At 44.3% G+C, this 20224-nt stretch overlaps 1 protein-coding gene across 2 annotated transcripts; it reads left to right on the forward strand.

Moving 5' to 3' along the window:
- The first annotated feature begins 304 nt into the window (after positions 1–304).
- On the forward strand, positions 305–15096 carry LOC144055250 (uncharacterized). 2 transcript variants are annotated; one of them, XM_077571069.1, is made up of 20 exons: positions 305–1422; positions 2164–2263; positions 2353–2392; positions 3919–3960; positions 4100–4188; positions 4286–4382; positions 4460–4602; positions 4691–4863; positions 5658–5761; positions 5839–6224; positions 6304–6370; positions 7132–7192; positions 7288–7345; positions 7468–7797; positions 8643–8738; positions 8870–10484; positions 10669–11576; positions 11650–11720; positions 12684–12768; positions 12841–15096. In XM_077571069.1, the coding sequence occupies exons 1-20, from the start codon at positions 1257–1259 to the stop codon at positions 13664–13666; spliced, it is 5457 nt and encodes a 1818-aa protein (XP_077427195.1). In that variant the 5' UTR covers positions 305–1256; the 3' UTR covers positions 13667–15096. The 2 variants fall into 2 exon arrangements, with proteins under 2 accessions (XP_077427195.1, XP_077427196.1); XM_077571070.1 differs by having other exon boundaries at positions 11653–11720.
- The last annotated feature ends 5128 nt before the right edge of the window (positions 15097–20224 follow it).

Consider the following 20224-nt stretch of genomic DNA (forward strand, 5'->3'; position numbering starts at 1 on the left):
TGTTTGTTTTTCTAACTTTGCTAAAACATCGTTTGCAATTTATGTGTGTGGGGGACGGGTTCGTCATTAATATGGACTCGGAGGCCACCAGGGGACATCACGAAAATATTTAAGACTGCTATGTATATTGCGATCTCCATACGATTTATGATTCACCACGAAAACTGCAATTAAAAATTCATGTGGCAATTCATGTTGATCCGTGATGTTGGTTGGTTTAATTGATGAGTGAATGGCATGAACGTGACGGCACTGTGCTTTTCTCGGGCCAAACCGGAAGTGAAACGAGCGTATTCCTCTCATCGTCATGTGTTTGTTACTCTTTAGACGACCGTTCTGTCCGTTCGACGCCATTTTGATGAAACAGCGACGAGAGAGGACACTGCCGTTTCATCGTTTCTCTGCCTTGTGATTTTTGTTGAGGACACGCAATCTTTTTTTTCTTTTTTATATTTTTTTGGTCCTCGCGCCGAGGAGGCGAAGGAGTATTCCCCGATGGACCCGGAGAGGGAAAAGACATCGTTTCGGGGGTAGCGCAGGCTTATCGTTAGCTATAGCTTGCTAGCTCGGCGCCATTCGCGTTCATTTTTAGGCTTTCTCTGCGGTTATTAATAATAAATTGTTTCGGTTGGGTGTCGTTGTTAGTCAACTTATATCCCGTGGACTCGCTCTGTGGACTGTTTTACGACGAACTGAGCTTGGGGAGACCACCACCCAAAAAAACCAAGCACTGGCTGGACTGCAGTTAGCAACATTAGCTGCTAACTAAGCGGCCTTCCGTTGCGTTCCTCTTCTGCCGCCAAAGGACTGCTGGTGGCGGACGAGGCCAGCGTTAGATCGCCGCTATCGGTAGAAGAGAGCTCGGACTGCCTTGGGGGGGCCCCCTTGGTTGGATTTTCGGGGCGTTGTTTGTGTCTCGTTTTGGTTTTGGACTCGAGAGGACTTGACAAAAAGGCACATGGCGCCCTCGATTGGCGCGCCGGCCTTTCATTTCTTGCGTTGGGATTAAACGAGGACTCTGCGTCATTGATTCGCCCTCCATTTTCTATTTTTTTTTTTGTCCAGTGTCTCAAGCCCAATTTGACGTGATTAAAAGGTTACCAGGTTTGGCCTCCTGTGATTTCAGTGTTGACGCTGTTTATATATCGTTTTTTCCCCGTTTGCTTGGTCATCCAAAGCCTGTGTTTCTATTACCACCGTTCCTAAATATCTTTCTTCCCCAACCCTTGTTGTTATAAAAGAAAAGTGTGGCAAAAATGTCGTGTGTTCACTACAAGTTCTCCTCCAAACTGGACTACAACACGGTCACGTTCGATGGGCTGCACATCACCCTGAGTGAGCTCAAGCGGCAGATAATGGCCAGGGAGCGCCTCAAGGCCACAGACTGCGACCTGCAGATCACCAACGCGCAGACGCGAGAAGGTAAGCCGTGACGTCACCGCACACTCACGCTTTGCTGTATTTTAAAATTTGATCGGTCATGTTACTAGCAACTAGAAGTCAAAACGTCTTGGTAATCTAAAATCTCCCATCAGTGGAATGAACGTGATATTTGTCAAGGTTGCAGTGATAACAAAAATAGTAAGAATGGCCGATTAGATTTTGGACATAGGTCCTTGAGACGTTTTCACGTGCCCTGTTATGATTGACAAGTCCACCTTTTGTCAAAAGTCTGTCCATGGAATACCAAAATGGCTGCTTCAAACCACAATGGACAATTTATTTATTTTACAAACTAAACAAAGATCTGCATAGTAATAATCAATTTGTACTTTTTGTGCACTATACTTTTAACATATTTGGTGTTTGAATGAATGTATGGTAAATATTTTTTTTATTGATTAATGGGTTCAGGCCCAGAAAAGATCAAATCAGCCTATGATATTGGTTGAACCCAAAGACATACAATTGGGTAAATGTTTCTTTTTACAAGAGGAACTAATAAATAAATATATATATATATATATATATATATATATATATATATATAGGTCTATGATTTTTTTCGTCAAGGGAAACAAAAGGCCTCTTGGAGGAAGTTGTCCTTTTGCTGTGATTGCACACACTTGTTACATGGTTGAAAGGTGCTCTTTTTCTCATATGTGAATATTTTTTTCTCACTTTGTCATTATTTCATGATTTCTCCCTTTTTTTTTTAAATAGAATACACGGACGATGAAGCCCACATCCCCAAACATTCCTCCGTGATCGTCCGCAGAACACCGCTTGGCGGCGTCAAGCCTGCTGGCAGGACGTTCATTGTGTATGTAGTCTTTATCTATTTTTATTTAAAGTGATAATGACAATGAAGGCTGTGGTAATTTACGGACGGCTCGTCTGTTGTCTCCGCAGAGATCGTTCTGACACGTCAGTGGCGGGATCGTCGAGACCCGTATGTAACAAAAACATCCCAAAAACAAAGCAAACACACCCAAAAAAGCAACACTCACTCTTCCTCTCACCTCTCTCCTTCCTGATGATATTCTGTCGATCGCGTCATGTGCATTTTGTGTTGACAGTTCTACATGTGATTGGCTGTTTCTTGGGGGGCGGGGAGGGCGTCATACTTCGAAGGGCTTTAATTGTTTGTTGTTAACAACAAATCAAGCAGCTATTTTCTAATGTTGTATTGTTTGCTAGCTTCCAAGTGCGTATGCACTCTCCTGACTTGTGTTTCATATTGAAATGGGTTTTGTAGCCCGCTTTGGTTCGGGCAAATATTTGTCACATAATGATAATAATAATAATGTCCTATGATAATGATAATGTCATTGTATTTTCTGTGAAAATAACATGTGGATTACAAGAAACCAATGAAGGGAAAGCGTGGCTGGTATTGAATGTAATTCATGACTGAGTGAGGGGAGGGGGGGGGGGGGGCTTCAGTGATTTCTTTGCTCTTTTGGTTTAATTTTTTTGCAGCTTGGAAAAGTTAACCCTGCCACACTTTGAATACACTCCTAATGTCACTCACATTTGTCAGCTGTTTCCTCATGTACAAGATGCCTTTTTTTCATGGACTGCACACAACCCACACATTTCTTGAAGGCTTGCATCTTTCATATTCCACACACAGACTAGTGTAGGGAGCTAACATGATGTTTTCCCCCCACCTGCGTTTTATGAGTGACACGTCATTGCTGGTGTAGTTGTCCTGTAAGCTGGTGAAGCCTGTCAATAAAGGTTTTCAAGTGGGTTCTGCATGTCAGAGCCGCTTCTGCACCACATTCCCTGTGTGTTCCCTCCGCAAATGCCCAGTCTTCAACCCAAGCGGCAGGCTACTTTTTGTTGTTAAAATCGTGTCAAAATGCCTCCTTTGCGCATGAAAGTGGTCTTGTTGGTTTTTTGAACCGATCATGGAATTCCGACAGGTTACAGTCTAAAGCCGGGCATGCACTGTGTTTCTCGAACGCGCACTGAATGAGAAAGTCAAAGCTAATGCTTTCAAACTAGCTGATTGACAAAACAAACCAAAGATGACATCGATGCCTTGGATTGGTTTGAAACGCTAATGCTAGAAACAAAGCCTTGGTAAGCAGTAAATTTTGCATGTCGTCATCGCCACAGACGCAATTTTCTATCGTATTTTGTGTTTTATCGTACGACCAATCTGAGGTGGCCAATTGTTCATTGCCAGACCAGATTTTAAACAGTCGAGAATGACTTAGGTCCGCGCTGTGTATGCCCACTTAAAGTTGAAACTTTGAAACTCTTCAGTAAGATTTCTGGATATATATTTTTTTGTTATCTGCTAAGCTATAGAAAACGTTCAAATGTTTTGTTCCTACTTTGTCAATTTCTACAAGATTATTTCCCCTCGCTTCAGGATCGCGTCTGAGAATACTTGTGAGAGGCTGGCCACAATCCGGGGCATGTCTTGTAACACCTTGAATGTCTTGTATTCTGATTCTTCCGCAGACCGACTCCTCACCGTCTATGTCTCTCGCCCAGCTCACCAAGGTAGCGTTAATCTCGACCACTTCTCAAACGTATCGTGCAATTTTTGGCCAAACGCTATGGAGCGCTGATACGGCTGCCCCCCCCCCCCCCCCTTAGTTTAAATCTTGACTTTTTTTCATTTTCATTTGTTTTTTTGTAGACCGCTAACCTGGTTGACGCAAACGCATCTGAGGAGGACAAGATTAAAGCCATGATGACTCAGTCCAATCACGAATACGACCCGATTCAGTTAGTATTCACTCGATGTCTCGCCCGGTCCTTGCGCGCATAGTGACGTAGGTGGCGCTGTTGGATTGAAAGTGACACTGCAAAATGTTTTCTGTAGCTACTCCAAGAAGGCCGTCGGCCCGCCACCTGCTCACTACCTCTGTTACCGTTGCGGAAAGAGCGGTCACTACATTCGGCAGTGCCCCATGCTCTTGGTAATAACCTGGTTAACTTAAGTCCGCCATTTTGTGTGAGTTTTGATTATTTGTGGGTAATAACTGCATGTCCCTAGGTTCAGGATAAGAGCATAGAGGGTCCTAAGCAGGTGAGAACCAGCAAGGGCATCCCTCAGAGTTTCATGGTGAAAGCTGAGCCCGGCACGAAAGGAGCCATGTTGACCAGCACTGGAGAATACGCCATACCGGCCATTGACGCGTACGTCCCAAGTCTTGATCCAGACTCACCTTTTTTCCCCATGGATTTGTTTTTGGCCTTTGATGGGAAAATGTCCATTTTGACGCAGGGAGGCGTACGCGCAGGGGAAGAAGGAGCGACCGCCATTCGTTCCGCACGACCAGTCGTCCTCCGAGGACGATTCTGATCCCATCCCCGACGAGCTGCTGTGTCCCATCTGCAACGATTTGATGACGGATGCTGTGGTCATTCCTTGCTGCGGGAACAGCTACTGTGACGATTGTGAGTATTGAAGGAGGGAGATCCAAGATCCTGTAGTGGAGTGGAGATCTTTTGCCAATGGTGAACCGATTCTAGAAAGTGGCAGTCGATGGAGCCTCAAAATGATCATAATCATTGTTCTGGCGCTAGAAGCTATTTTTCTCTATATTCAGCCCTGAAAATGTGTGAATCGTCATAGTAACTGTTATTCCTGCAGCAAAAATCAGCTCTTATATGGCTTTATCAAACTCTAAACATAAAATTTTGCAAGCTTGTGTATTTGTATTTGCATATTGTAAAGGTCCCAGAAATGTGCCCAATCACTCAAAACTTAGCCCTTTTGGAGAGTTAGAAGAAAAATAATTAATCAGCTAAATTCATGAATTAGCGGCGCTCCAGACTGCCACTAAATGGTGGCGTTTTCCCCCTAAAATTTGAGACAGTGCAACTAAAAATGTTATCTACTCTTGCATTAGTGACCCATAACTTTGATGTTTTTTTATTTTATTTTAAATAAATTAATATTTTTTTGGGGTGACAAATCTCTGCCCAACGCTTGAAATTTCATACTAAGGCCCACTTATGCTCCAGTAAAAAAAGAAAAAGCTAATCTGGAGCCCTGCTCAGACGAAATTCACGTAACATGTTCATCATCGTGGGACGCACCAAAAAAAACCTGAAATGCTTCGAACAAAGGCCATTTTGTGGTCTATTTGTCTTTTGGGCCCTTTAAGACCATTTCTCTAACTTGACTCTTCAATTTTTTTTGAGGTTGTTCAATTGGAATAGAATTCTAAATGCTGTTTTGTTTCCAGGCATCCGAACAACATTGTTGGACTCTGAGGAGCACGTTTGCTTCACGTGCAAACAGTCGGATGTTTCGCCCGACAACCTCATTGCCAACAAGTTCCTTCGACAGGTAACCTTTGCCCTACATATCCTTTTACGACTCTCCTTTTTTCCATGTGGATTTAATTGTCCTTTTTTGCCGCTCAGGCTGTGAACAACTTCAAGAATGAGACGGGGTACACCAAACGCGGGCGCAAACAACTCCAACCTTCGGCCCCTCCTCCTCCGCGGCTTCACCTCCTGAACAGATCTCTCCAGTCCAGGCAGCAGGACCCCCTGATGGCAAACATCTCCCAGCCGCCGCCTCCGGCTCTTCCTCAAACTGCTGCCACCGCGAGTGTGACCGCCCCTCAAGCTCAGACCCCGCCCACGGCACCCCCCGCCACTAACACTCCCACCCCTACGCCTTCGCCGCCGCCTCCTCAAGCCGACATCACTGAGGAAAGAAAAGAAGCCTCGCCAGTTCCGCCGCCCGTCGAGGACCACGGTTCTCCGCAGGCCTCCGGTAGCCAGGACGAGCCGCCTCCACCAGGGTGAGTTTGACAGACTATGCGGCACCAAAGCCGACAGTAAATCTACATTTTAAGTTTGTCTCTGCTTTTTGTCTGATAGCGAGGCAGAGCTGCCGCCACCCATTGTGAGACCAGGCCCGACTAAAAACACAGAAAGCAGAACACAGGTGGGAAATCTGTCATTGCGGCAGGGTCAATGTAGGCTGAATGAATTGTTTATATACCCACATTTAAAATGTTCCAAATGCTCTGAATTTCAGCTTCTCAACTTTAACTATTATCAAATGTATGTGGTCCTCGTGAAAGTGGAATGATTATCTTTATGTTGAATCAAAATAAAGTATTTGCTTTTACTTTTGAAAGCGATGATCATTTTTTTTACCTATTTTCTGACATTTTGGACCCCAAAAACACCCCTTTTTTAATTAGAGGGATGAACATGTAAACTTACAAAAAAAAATCAGATTCATCAATTAATCAACAAAATAATAATCAATTGTTAAAATGATATATAATGATTTAATTTTGATGAGGGAAACTGGTAACTATTTTAACGGCACGTAAAGATTGTGACGGGCTATTGCTCTTTAGGTATGTAAAAATAATTTTGCGTGGTGGCTAAAACTGAAGCCATTTTGGGGCCATTGAACTCAACTTAAATTTTTTATCAATGGGTGAAACCAATGTCAGCGGGTAAACAATTTTGTAATGGGCTCTAAAAAATTGTGATTTTAGTATTCTGGGAATTGTGATAAATTTTGCGGCGGTGAATGAAAACGTGTTCAACGGGCTATTAAAAACCATGAGGGCCATAGTACACAGTTTTGAAAGCATTTTTCAAAAACAATTTAAACCATGCAGGGCAAGTCCAGACTAAAAACAAAAGATTTTTTTTTCTTTAAGTAACCACGTTTTTTTTTTCCCGCAGACATACAATTTGCCCCTCCTTGGCGCCGCTCCATCCTCCAGGCCGCCTTCTCATCTTTCAGGTAAGAAATCCACTCGACACATTCAAGGTTTCTTGTGATTGTAGTAAGAAAAACATTATGAGCAATTGACCTGCTGCGTGTTTTGCTCTCTCAAGGCCCGCCTTCCCGACCCCACCAACCTCACAGGGACAGGGGTGGAAGACACTGGGAAAGGTGAGGACACTTTTAAAGACACGGGTGTCAAAACCTGCGAGTATCATCCAAAATATGATGTTAGATCGAGTGTTCATATTTAGTGAATAAAAAGTCTTGAAATGATTTCTTATTAACTTTAGGTCCTACAGAAGCAGAGGCGACCCCCCCTCCACCCACCTCCAGACAGCCCAACTCCCCCTTCCCACTCCCCCCCTCTACGTGTCACCCTCCCTATACCCGCCCGCACCGCAGCCGTACCCACCCCTGTACTCCGCCGGCCCGGGCCTCCTCCCGCCCCCGACGATGGCTTACCAGCCTCAGCCCATTTATGGCCCCGGGCCGCCGGGCATCAACCCTCCATGGGGGGCACCCGGCAGCCAGCCGCCATTACTCCCCCTGCCCTCCTCCCTCAATCAGCCCCCTCTCTCCAAAGAGGATTTCTACAGGCAGCGGCACCACCGACAAGACAAGTGAGTGGCACCGCCAATACTACTAGCAATGATCCAATGACTTGGTTAACTATAATCCTATTTTGGAATCCTAGTTCAATTTGGTGATATTAACCTTTAGTTTATGGCTGCTAGATTATTGGAAAAATTAATAATCACAATTATTTTGGCAATAGTTGATATTTATAATAACATATTTTTTTATGTTGTCAAAAACTTGTAGTTGGAGTGCAGCATGTGCACTGTATGATCATTTAGCTTTTGGGTACAAAACAAGAAAATGTTTACACATTTAAAAATATTAAGACCAATTAAAAAATAATAATAATAGAAACACTGTATAAGTATGTAAGTTCCTTTTGGACCAAACATAATTTCTTAAATAGTTATTTTTAAAATTAAAAAAAAAAAGGTACAAATGTATACATTTCAACTAAAAAAAAATGTATTAATAATCCTTTTGTCTGATTATGCTGATTTTGTAATTGTGGAGTGTAATAAATGGCATCCCATATTTGACACCCTGTTTTGAATCCTTCATTATTTGAAAACCCAATCCTAATTTGACACCCTTATTTGTAATCCAAACGTTGATTTGAAATCCTGATTTGAATACCTGCTGTAGTTTGAAGCCCGAGCTATCTTAAACCCTAAACCCTGGTACCCCTAAACCAAATGTTAAACCCTTATTTGTAATCCAAACTCTGACTTGAAACCCCAATTTGAACCAAAATTTTTAGAGATCTATCAAACTATCTTGAAACACTAAATAGAATGTATTTGCTGATCATGTGATTCTACGGATGACTTGATTTATTTATTATTTTGTATTTAGTGTAAACATATCCTGTCATGTCATTTTACAGCATTACGTCTAAACTTGACGAGTTCACAAAAGACTTCCACAAAGAGCTGATGAAGTATCGAAACGCACCAAAGAGACAGAGACCGTCGTATTCTAGGTAACCTCATTTTGTCATCACGTCAAACCTTGAAAACAGCACAGTGTTCTCTTCCCCAACCTTTGAGCCAAAGCACATATTTTGCATTAGGAAAGTGCTCATTTTGATTTCTTTCTGTCCTTCCTAACCAGGTCCCGATCCTATAGCCGCTCTCCATTCAGCCGTTCTTACACCCGCTCTCGCTCCAGGTCCAGGTCCAGATCCAGGTCTTACTCGTACACCCCAAGTCGATCCCGCTCACGTTCACGCTCCCACGGGCGGCCATATCCCCGCTCGCCTTACTCCCGACGCAACGGACGCAGCTACGGACGCTCTCGGTCGAGATCCCGCTCCCGCTCCAGGTCGTACGGGTACCGCCGCTCGGGTTCGCCGCCCTCGTTCCGCACCGGCGCTTGGGAGGGGGCGGAAGGTGTGCCGCCGTTCCGGTCCCGGTCTCACTCCCGCTCACCGGGTGCGTTCCGGAACCGCAGCCCCGCCGGACGAAAACCGGCACCGCGTGACTTGGCGCCCTACGAACTGAAGGCTCTTAGCCCCGGCAGTCGGGAACGCTGGGAGCGCGATAGCTACCGGCAGTGGGAGCGCGAGTACCGAGAATGGTACAACAAATATTACAAAGACTATGAGAACCAACAGCAGGCGATTTATCCCAGGGGCCGCAATAGCAGAGAAAGGGAACGAGAAAAGGAGAGAGACCGAGACAGAGACCGCGATCGGGAACGAGATCGGGAACGAGTGTCCCCGGTCCACCGCGAGTACTCCCCTCAAGGCAGAATGAGAAGAGGCCGAGATGAAAAAGTACCACCCGCTCAAAATCCTCCATCATCCTCAACTTCGACGACTAAGACAAATGCCAAACTCCTGAAGACCAAGAAAGTCAAAAAGAGGAAAACCGGGGAGGACGGCGACCAATCGCAGCACTCTGTGGACCGGGGTGACGCCACGCCCGTCCGCGACGAACCCATGGATGACGTCCTGTCGCCCAACAAGACGCCGCCCATCTCCTCCAAGCCAGCATCATCATCCACAAGCTCCAAGGCTCCCGCCTCCAAAAGCTCCACGGCGCCCTCCAAACCCTCACTTAAGTCCACGCCCAAGACTGACAAGGCCAAGAAAGAGAAAGGTCCGAAGATAAAACCCAAAGCCAAGACGGAGGCTCCCAAAGTCAAAAGTGACAAAGTCAAGAAGAAGACTGGCGAACCTGTGGTGGCCAAAAAGAAAGAACCCTCATCTACAGCTGCTGCTAAAACATCAAAGACCTCCAAAGCCAAACCCGAAGAATCCCACAACTTAACTGTGCCTAAAAAGGAAAAGTCAAAAATTGCTTCTGTGAGACCGCCCCTCCTGAAGACACCCCCGCTCTTCTCCCAAGGCCTACCTGTGCCGCATCCGTCTCTCCACGAGACCCTTCGTCCTGGCAACGACACCCGAGGACGACGAGACGCCCCGCACGGCGCCGGCCTCATCCCCCTCCCCCATCAAGTGCTCCCCTACATCCACCGGCCCCCCTCACGTTTGGGCGAGGAGGGCCGCTCCTTACTCGGGTCTCCGCCTGGAAAACTCCGCAGACTGGACGGTCCTGGAATCGGCGCCGAGGTCTTCTCGCACCTGCACGACCCTCATCAGACGGCACTCCAGAGATTCTCGCACCCGTCTGACAGACCCGGTCTTCTTCCTGTGCTGGTGGGCCGTGAGATTATCTGGGCGGACAAAGACCGAGGCGCTATCAGACCTCTCATGGACTTGCCGGTGGGTCTTAACACAATACACCAAGTTTGGTTCCAACGAGGTTTACTTTGCCCAAGATCAGTATATAAAGACATTGACATCGCTAGGAATTTAGGTCATAGGAAAAATCTTAGACTACTATGCAACAAGTGATGAATTGGTTATAAGCCACCTGAAATGACTTTGATTTTTTTTCTTTATCCAGGTGAAGCCGGTGACCCCGAGAAACATCCCTTTGAACCGAGACCTCGGGAAAAAAGACAATCCCGTTTCAGACAGATCATCCTTGGGCACCGACAAGACCGCCGCAGAGCGAGCCGGTGCCACCAACAACCCGGATGCTGACAAACCCGCCGGTAATTCCAACGGAGTGGAGGTGAAGGAGCGCTCGTCTTCTGACGGGGCAGTCGCCAAAGACGCCGATCGTAGCTCGGGGGTGGACAGAGAGCGGGAAAGTAACTGGAGGGTGGACAGAGAGCGGGAGAGAGGTTCTGAACGGGGGCGGGAAAAAGCCTCACGGTCAGACAGAGATCAGGAAAAAACTTCGGGGTCTGACAGAGATCGGGAAAGAGCCTCAGGATCGGACAGAGATCGGGAACGGGGTTCAGATAGAGACCGAGATCGGGAAAGGACATCGGATCGAGATCGCGAAAAGGCTTCCGACAGAGATCGAGCTAAAGCTTCCGACAGAGACCGAGAAAAGGCTTCGGACCGTGAGCGCACAAAAGCATCCAGTTCGGACCGCGACCGTCCAAAAGAGTCGAGTTCAGACCGAGATCGTGCGAAAGCTTCGGACCGAGAAAGAGAAAAGGCCTCCACTTCTGACCGGGATCGAGAGAAAGCTTCAGGATCTGAGCGAGAGAAGACTCTGACTTCTGACAAAGAGCGTGACAGAGCGTCTGGATCGAGCTCAAAGAAGGTGAAGGATTCTGATGCAGGTGAAAAGTCGCAGAGGACGGAGCGTAAAAACTCTGGAAGTGCCGCCGGCAGATCCGTCTGCTTGGACAAAATGACCATCGCTGAGAAATCGGCCATCGGCAAGAAGCAGGGACACCAAGAGAAGCCCAGCAGCTCCTCCAAGGAGGCCACGGAGAAATCGGCAAAATCTGACCGGTGCGTACCAGGCAGTCTTGCGTGGTTGCTTAGTTGTTTTTAACGCCTGCTTGTTGCTTTATTGCCTTCCCAGTAGTGTTTCCAAGGAGAGAACAGCCAAGACCGGATCCACTGTGAAGAAACCCGATGCTGCTCCCAAAGATGGTGAGTCCTCCAGGCCACGTGGCTTATTGTTTGGTCTGGATCCAGTGTAAAAACTCAACAAAAATAATTTTGTCAACGCTCGTTTTTCACCGTATTAAAACTAGACTAGACTTCTAAAACCCTCATTGATAAACAATAAGTGGAACTTAATCAGTATGCGTTGTCGTTGATGAAAATTATGATTTTGTAAAATCTTGTCTATGCTAATCTGTCACTGTGACATTGTCGTGTGACACTTTCAAATCTGTAGCTAGTGAGTGCAACATGCAGAAACATGGGACAGAAAGGAGGTGGTGGATTCACGGTGAAAGGTTTAAAAGAAGAAAAAAAAGTGTTCCAACAATAATGTTAATCCGACCGCTAACTAATGCTGGCTAACTTACTAGCTAATAGCATAGAGCTATAGTAGCCACTTGTTGATATACTGTAATTGTATGTGAAGTTGTTTTTCCATCAAAAAGATAAGAGAACATTTGACATGAAATAGTTTTAGATCTGAAATGTTCAACATTATCTGCTGACAAAAAATACACGAGGGTAAAATGACTGTCCTGACTAAGACGTTGACAGTTTTTGTTGACTAAAATTAGACGGATAAAATTCTCTTGGCCTAAAATAAAGACTAAAATTCTAGATTTATAGTTGACTAGAAATGGACTAAATGAAAACGGTGAATGAGGTTGACTAACTGATAAAAACTAGCAAGCGTGTTTGAAACTGAGACTAAATTTAAAAATGGCAGATGATATTAACAGTAAACCAGTGTCGCTTTCCCCCACAAAACACTATTTAAAGCTTTACAATTTGGAGTTCTTGAATGAGTAGACATTTTTAGAATGTTTACATGTAGTTGCATTTTTGGGGGCGCCGATTTTCTCATGAAAAAATCAATTCTTCAAAAGTAAGTTTTTTATTTTTACAGCTGGCTGTTTGAACTTACTTTATTTTTTTTTTTCTTTGCAGGGAAAGATGGGGAGACTAAAAGTGTGAGGACCAAGCCGAGGATCAGCCGCAAGGTCTTATCGAGCCAACCTGCCAGCGCTGCCAAGTAAGACGTTGAGGCGTTCAGCCGCCATTTTCAAAGCATCCACTGACTTCCTTCCTCGTTCCTCCTTTTCAGCACGTCCAGTCGGGAGGCCGAGCCCAACTCCGCGGAGAAAGAGGAAGAGAAGAAGAGCGACTCGTCTGCAGCTTCGGATCAGGTGACGCCATCTCGCACCCAAAACGTTGGGGAGCAGCTCCTCATTCAGGCGCCTCCTCGCTCCAAGTGGGAGCGAGAGGACGATGAGGAGGAGGAGGAGGAGGAACAGGTGGCGGCTCCTCAAGAGACCCCCAAGGAGCCCTCACCTGTCCCCCTCAAGACCGAGGCAGTCCGAACGGATAAAAAGGTTGTGGCGAAGGAGGAGAAGAAAAGGATGCCGAAGGACGAGAGCAAAGGCGGGAAACCCGCCAAAGTCAAGATCGTCCGAGAGGAGCGCAAGGCGGGGAGGGGGGAGAGGGGGTCCAAATCCGACGGGAGGGAAGGCAAGGAACGAGGCTCGCCCGCCGGGAAGGAGGAGAAGAACGCCGGCGGCCCCGAGCCCAGGAGGCAGCGGCTGTGTTCGGACCTGGCCCGCGAGACGGACGAGGCCGCCTTCGTGCCGGACTACAGCGAAGGCGACGAGGCGTCCGACAGCAGCCCCTCGGCCAGCCAGCGCTCCAACAGCAACCGCAGCGACACGCCCGAGGCGGCGGAGGGCGACAAGAAGAAGAAGAAGAAACACAAGAAGCACAAGAAACACAAAAAACACAAGAAGCACAAAGTGGCCGACAAGGAGGGCGGCGAGCACAAACATAAACACAAGAAGAAGAAACACAAGAAGAGCAAAGACAAGGACGCCGGGCAAGACGAGGACGAGGACGAGGAGGGGCAAAGCGTCGCGGGAAGCGAGACCTCCAAACCTTGACACCGCTTGGAAGTTAAAATCAGAAATGGACCAGGAAAAGCTGCGGGGCGTTGCTAGGACGTAATCAGCCACGCTTTGATGCTACTTGGAATTTAAAAGAGCAACAAAAAAAAAACAAAAAAAAGGAAAAGACACCAAGGAAGTCAAAGCTGAGATTGAAGTGGCAGAACTAGTTGGTGAAACGACGACCGCCCAACTTTTGGCACTTGAAAATCAAAACACGAGAGGTTGAAGCCGAAACGTGTAAATGTCGAAGAGGAAGTAGAGCCTTGACGCCGCACCTCCAACCTTGACGCCACTTTGGAAATCCATTCACTCAGGGATGCGCGGGAGCTTGATGCCTCCGGCCTGTTGTTTCACTGTACAGAAAACCAGGAAGTCTCGTTTCCTTCCCTCCCTTGCGAGGAACTTTGGTCACTTCCCTGTGAAGGATCCCACGCATAACGGCGTGCACCTGTAAATATTCAGTCACACTTTGATGGCCACGTTTCAGGACCGTTTTCCTCACTTCGCCGGGATTTGAATTAAGGGCGTGTACCTGTTTAAAAAAAAAAACAACTCTTTCACACTTTCATGATGGTTTTCCCACATGGTCCGTGAACGATTGTGGTTTCAGCGTTTGGGGCTTGTTTTGTTCGTATCGCACTTCAACGTGTGACCATTCACAGACCTGGACTGGAAAAGAACACTTTGGTCCATTTTTGTGCAATCAACGCTACACTGGATGCAAAAAACCCGCGGCGTGTGTTTAGTGGAGTCGAGCGAGCGTGTTTTGTCTGTAGTTTTCCCCAGTTTCATCGAGTGGGCATAAACTGAAGATTCGTACTGGTGACTTGTTCCCGTTTGTTTATTTTGTTTAATATTTTTTTTAATTAAAATGATTTGACCCTGAAAAGCCCTTGTTTTTGTTTTTAACTAAATTTCATTTATTGAGTTTAGAGCATGTCAATAACAGCCATAGGTGCATACAAAGTGAAGTAAAAAGTAAAAATCAATAATAATAAAAAAAACAGTTGAAACAATAAATTAACAGACAATAAATAAATACGACATAATACAAACTAGGCGAAGAATAAAATGGACAGAATTCTCTGCTACAAAAGGTCACATTTTTGCTTTAACTGCATCCAGGATTAAAAAGAAAAAACTTGGAATGCAAAAATAAATGCCTTCTATTGAGCAATGATTTAAATAAAATGTATCCTTAAAATTTATAGGGGACGAAGATGATCATTTAAACCAAATGACATCCATTATCTGAACCGCTTATCCTCCAAAAACTTCTTTTTTTTTTTTAACCTGACATGGAAAAATGTTTTTATTTGAACCAAATGTAGTTTTTACCTGCAATCTGTTTCAACTTTAAACCAACTGTTTCTACTGTACATTTTGTCATTTATACGTGACATGAATAAAAAAAAAAACTGCAACTATGTGGAGTATTGTGTGAGTGAGTTGGGAGAAATATCAGCATAAACAATTATTGTAAACAAAAAGTTTTTCCTGCTCTCGAGATCTTTATAACAGGATTTTCATTACAGTGTCATACAAGGGAATTAGGATGTCAAACTTTGATATCAATAAAAAGTATGGTTTCTTGGACGTGGGGGACCCATGTGCAGGAAGTACCTGTTGGCCACAGGGTGGCGCTGCGAGCCTTCTTGACAACATCAAGTGAGTGAAGAAGGCATTGGAAGCGCTGGGCAGATGGGGTTTCTTCCTCAAACAACACTCGGCTTAGTGTCCATGTTCACATCCCGTATGTAAGGTCACCCTTAATGGACACGGCGCACAAGAAGATTAATTTATTATTTTAACCCCTGCACAGATTAATCCATTATTCCGGTCATTCGGTTACATTTATCGGGGACATTTTTTATCGTGTGTGTCTGCGGCTTCACACAAAATGCACACGTGTGCGTCCATGTGTGTTCTTTCTGCCACGGTGACATCACTTCCTGTCGTCAAGGCCAAAGGTTGCTAGGCAACTTGGCACTGTCAGAAAAGATGCCTCGCACTCTATTGTGCCGCCTCTCCTTGAGTGCGTTTTCAAAATCCTCCATCCATTTCCAGTAGATTAACCTGCTAAGACATTTTTGAAAATTGAGCCCCTGAAGACAGTTCCGCTTAACCATATGAAATTTGGTTATTGAAATTTGACATGTCTGTCATGATTAGACCCACAAAAAAGTCTGAAGAAGCCATGGTCAAAAAGACACAGGAAGCGGTCGTTTTGGGTCAACAATTCTATTCTTTCTGGCTTAAAGCTTAGGCAATAATTGAGAACTTAAAAATGATTGGATATTTATTGTCGTATGTTAGCTCTGTCAGCATATATAAGTAGTTGAGCTTTTTCACTTCCCACTTCAGCGATACTGAGGCAAATGTGCTGCGTCACGTGTGTGACGTCACCGATGTTATTTTAGTTAACGACAAAAATAAATTTAAAAAGCTATTTTGTTAACGAAATAAAAAAATAACGAAAATGCTTTTTTACGAAAACTAGCAAACTATAGTTATAGTGAAAATGTCCTTTGTTTTAGTTTTTGGTATCATTATCAATTTAATGCATGAGCCTTTGGGGATGATTTTAAATGTGATTTTAAGTAGCCTATATTTATTTCGAAATGAACCGGAAGAAGGACACACAGTAGTGACGTCATCTAGCAGTAGTCCGCTAGGTAAGAAATTTAACTTTTTTCATTTTACCATGTTGTTTATTAAATATTGCCACAAGTAATACACTTTAAAAAAACTAATGCTGAAACCAACTAAAACTAAGCCTTTTGTAAATAACTAAAACAGAACCACCCAGAAAACTAGTTAAAACAAAACTCAAAACAAAATAAAAAAATAACTAACCCCGAAATCATGTTTGAAAAATAATCAGTCAATAAAAATATAACTTAATACATACAGTCATTTAGATAATAGACATTCTAGGGAAATCCTACACAAAGTGTAATTACAGGATGATGTTCCCCTGCTGTGAAAGCGGAAACGTTACGTTGACACCGACACCCCTCAGTGTGTGTGTGTGTGTGTGTGTGTGTGTGTGTGTGTGTGTGTGTGTGTGTGTGTGTGTGTGTGTGTGTGTGTGTGTGTGTGTGTGTGTGTGTGTGTGTGTGTGTGTGTGTGTGTGTGTGGTTTATTGACCCCCTTCATGTGGCTGTGCAGTAACCAGGTCAAGTGAAGTGTGTGTGTGTGTGTGTAAAAGTAGGATGTGCCCCCGGGGTGGTCGCCATGGCAATTCCGCCAACTGATCAGCACGTATTGATTGGCCGTCGAATTCCCACAGTGACTGTGTGTGTGTGTGTATCCGTGACGGCGGCGTGGAAGGAGGCACTTCCCGGTGATGCGATGGTCGCCATGGTAACCCACCCATGGGGGGAGACGGGGTGTGATAATAATGTTTGGCCTAGATACTCATCCTCGACCGATAACACAGGGAGTGTGTTGTTCCGTGTGTGTGCGTGTGTTTGTTAAATGGCATCTGAACACGGCGCAGTGACAGCGACGCAGTGAAAAATGCATGAAATGAGTCCATGTAAGCAGAATAAAAGGGACGAGTTGCATGAGTTTACGGAAACCGCACGCACACACACATACAAAAAGTGGCAGAGGGAGGGATGACATCATCATACGGAAGATTCTCGGAAGCGTGTCTTTGATGATTACATAACGTGGATACCCTTCCTCCGAGGCAGAGACTCCCTCGCAAAATATAGTAGTGAGTGTATTTCAGCCCCTTTTGGATGCTGATGTTAATCCAACCAGCAGCACCAGACCCGGACACACAAAAAAAAATCTGTCCAGACCAGTAAATGAAAGCATTGCCTCTTTTGCAGTAAAAAATATATTAAAGGGAATCGTACATTAGGTGGGGACGTCGTCTTGAGAATGAGCCAGTCAAAGTAGAGTCTGATGTGCAGATCCGTAGTATTGTATGTTAACCAAACATAAAAACAACCTAGAAAGTGAACTAAAAAATAGAGTAACTAACTAAAAACTGCCTCAGATCAAAAACATAACCAAGACTAATGAATGAACCTACAAATGGTATAAAACACACAAAAAAAAGGCCCATTAAAAAAAGTTATACTAACTAATAGACCTAACTAACACAATACAACTATGGCTTGCACTAACTAACCAACTAACTAAACCAGTCGTACAAATAGACCCAACTAACTGATCCCAAAACAACTGATCATACAAATAGACCTTCTAACTAACATACTGTTACACAAACATAGTCAATTGTTCAAGCTGCCCTAACCAACCAACTAACTAAGCAATACATATGTAACCAACAAACAAGCAAGAGAAATGATGATAAATATACACCTAACTGACTGTCATTCAAATGTAACCAGTTGTACAAATGGCCTTAGCTGATCCAAACATTACTAATCATATAAATAGACCTTCTGACTGATCAACTGGGATGCAAACATAACCAACTAAACTAACTGACTAACCCAAAACACAACAGATCATACAAACTGACCTTGTAACTAACTAACTAGCCGGCATTCAAATGTAACCAATAAACAGTTACATTTAAACATTACTAATCACGCAAGTAGACCAACTAAACTAACTGACTAACCCCAAACATAACAGATCATACAAATATACCTTGTAACTAACTAACAAACTAACTAACTAATTAACCAACTAACTAACTGTTGTACAAATGGCCACAATCCAAATATTACTATTAATGCAAATAGACCCGCTGACTGATCAACTGTGATGCAAACATAACCAACCAACTAACTGACTAACCCCATACATAACAGATTATACAAATATACCATGTAACTAACTAACTAACTAAGTAACTAACTTGGATCCAAACATAATTAATCATACAAGTAGCACTAACTAAACAACCAACCAATAAACTAACTGTGATCCCAGCATATGCACTCGTACAATAGACCTGCTTAGATGATTTACTGATTGAATGACAATGACAACTATTGACTAGTTAATTAATATGGAACTGTTCCTAACACAACCATTTGCATCCCCCAAATCATCATGCAGAGGATTTATCTCTCATTTTTTGATGGGTTTGAAACACATGGCCAACACATTTTCTTCTCTGCAAATGGAAATAAGGATAAAAGCCTCCAAAAAAAACGCAAGGTTGCAGCCCGCCTGGCCGTCTGACTAAACAATGAACTCAACTAGCTAAAAATATCCCAGCCGGCAGCCAGTGGACATTTTCCTCCGCCATAGAGACAAATTGTCACCTGATAGCGTTTAGCTGAAGCGTAGCGAATGCTAACGACATGCTAATCCTCCTCGGCACTGTCAACAACACACTCCCAAATTCCAAGCAGGAGTGATGGATGCAATTATTCACAAATAGAAAACTTCATTCCGCAAAGGGGGGTCTTTGGCTTGGGCGACTTTGTGGGATTATGGTCTGTCACTGCAGTCCGGAATCATTTGCCATCTCATTAGTGCGTCCAGTGACGGCCCGGAGCGTCTTTTCTTCTTGTTTTCATCTTCCTCGTCAGTTTGTCTGCGAAAAGCAACACGAACGTAACATGATGACATGATAACGTCAACGCCACAACCCAACTTTTAAAAAGGGACGGCTTCTTGCTCGGCTCTGGTGAAATCCTACTAACTACCAATGGCAATACATAAAACTAACTAACCTTAACTATTGAACCCTAGCATAATGTCGGCAAAGTTGTTTCGAGTTACAGTTTTTACTTTAATTTAATCCCATTAAGTCTAAAAATGACACTTGTGGTGGTGATATTGGTAATTTAGCCATTTATTAAGTGCGGCAATGACGTGACGTCATCGTTAGAGAGAGAGAAAAAAAAAGAGGAGAGGTCGAACAGGGTCGCCTCATTTTCACAAAATATTATTTCTATCTCCTTCTGGATCACTCCTCTGTAGATATGAGATGGTTAAAAAAAATATGAGCCCCGACGACGAACTTATAAAAGTCCGTGGCCCTGACACGCCGGACCAAACGTATTTACTTCCGCAAACACGGCGTCGGGAGTGACGTTGTATCTTCTTCTGCGCATGCGCGTCACTTTGGGACGGCAGACAGACGGAGGTCGCAATTAATAGGTCACGTGAACGTGCACAAAAAATAAAAAAACTGAAACATAACAAACACTGACAATAAACTGTAATGTAAGCAGAACTAACGAATTCACATTAGCGACAGATAATAGCAGATGGCTGTATAAAAAGAAGTATATAAAAAAAGAAAAAGCAACTGAACTTAGATGTGGTAACAAAGTATGACTAACAAACTGATCAAAATACAAACGAAGTAACTAATAAATAAGTGAACTAACACGAGCCATACATAACTACTAACAAAGAGAATATAAACAACTTTAGTCGCTCTGGTGTGTCGCGCAGAGTTTATTTGAGCAAGGGAGCAATGCTACAGGAACAATTGTGCTGTTTGCTTCCCTAAGTGGGATCCAGAGACCACCGGTGGGCTCCAGAGGGACTTTCATGGAACATCCAGGAAAATGAACGGTCGCAGTGATCCATTTAATTAAAAAT

The sequence above is a fragment of the Vanacampus margaritifer genome, chromosome 7 (genome assembly GCF_051991255.1).
Source record: "Vanacampus margaritifer isolate UIUO_Vmar chromosome 7, RoL_Vmar_1.0, whole genome shotgun sequence".
Classification (NCBI taxonomy): domain Eukaryota; kingdom Metazoa; phylum Chordata; class Actinopteri; order Syngnathiformes; family Syngnathidae; genus Vanacampus; species Vanacampus margaritifer.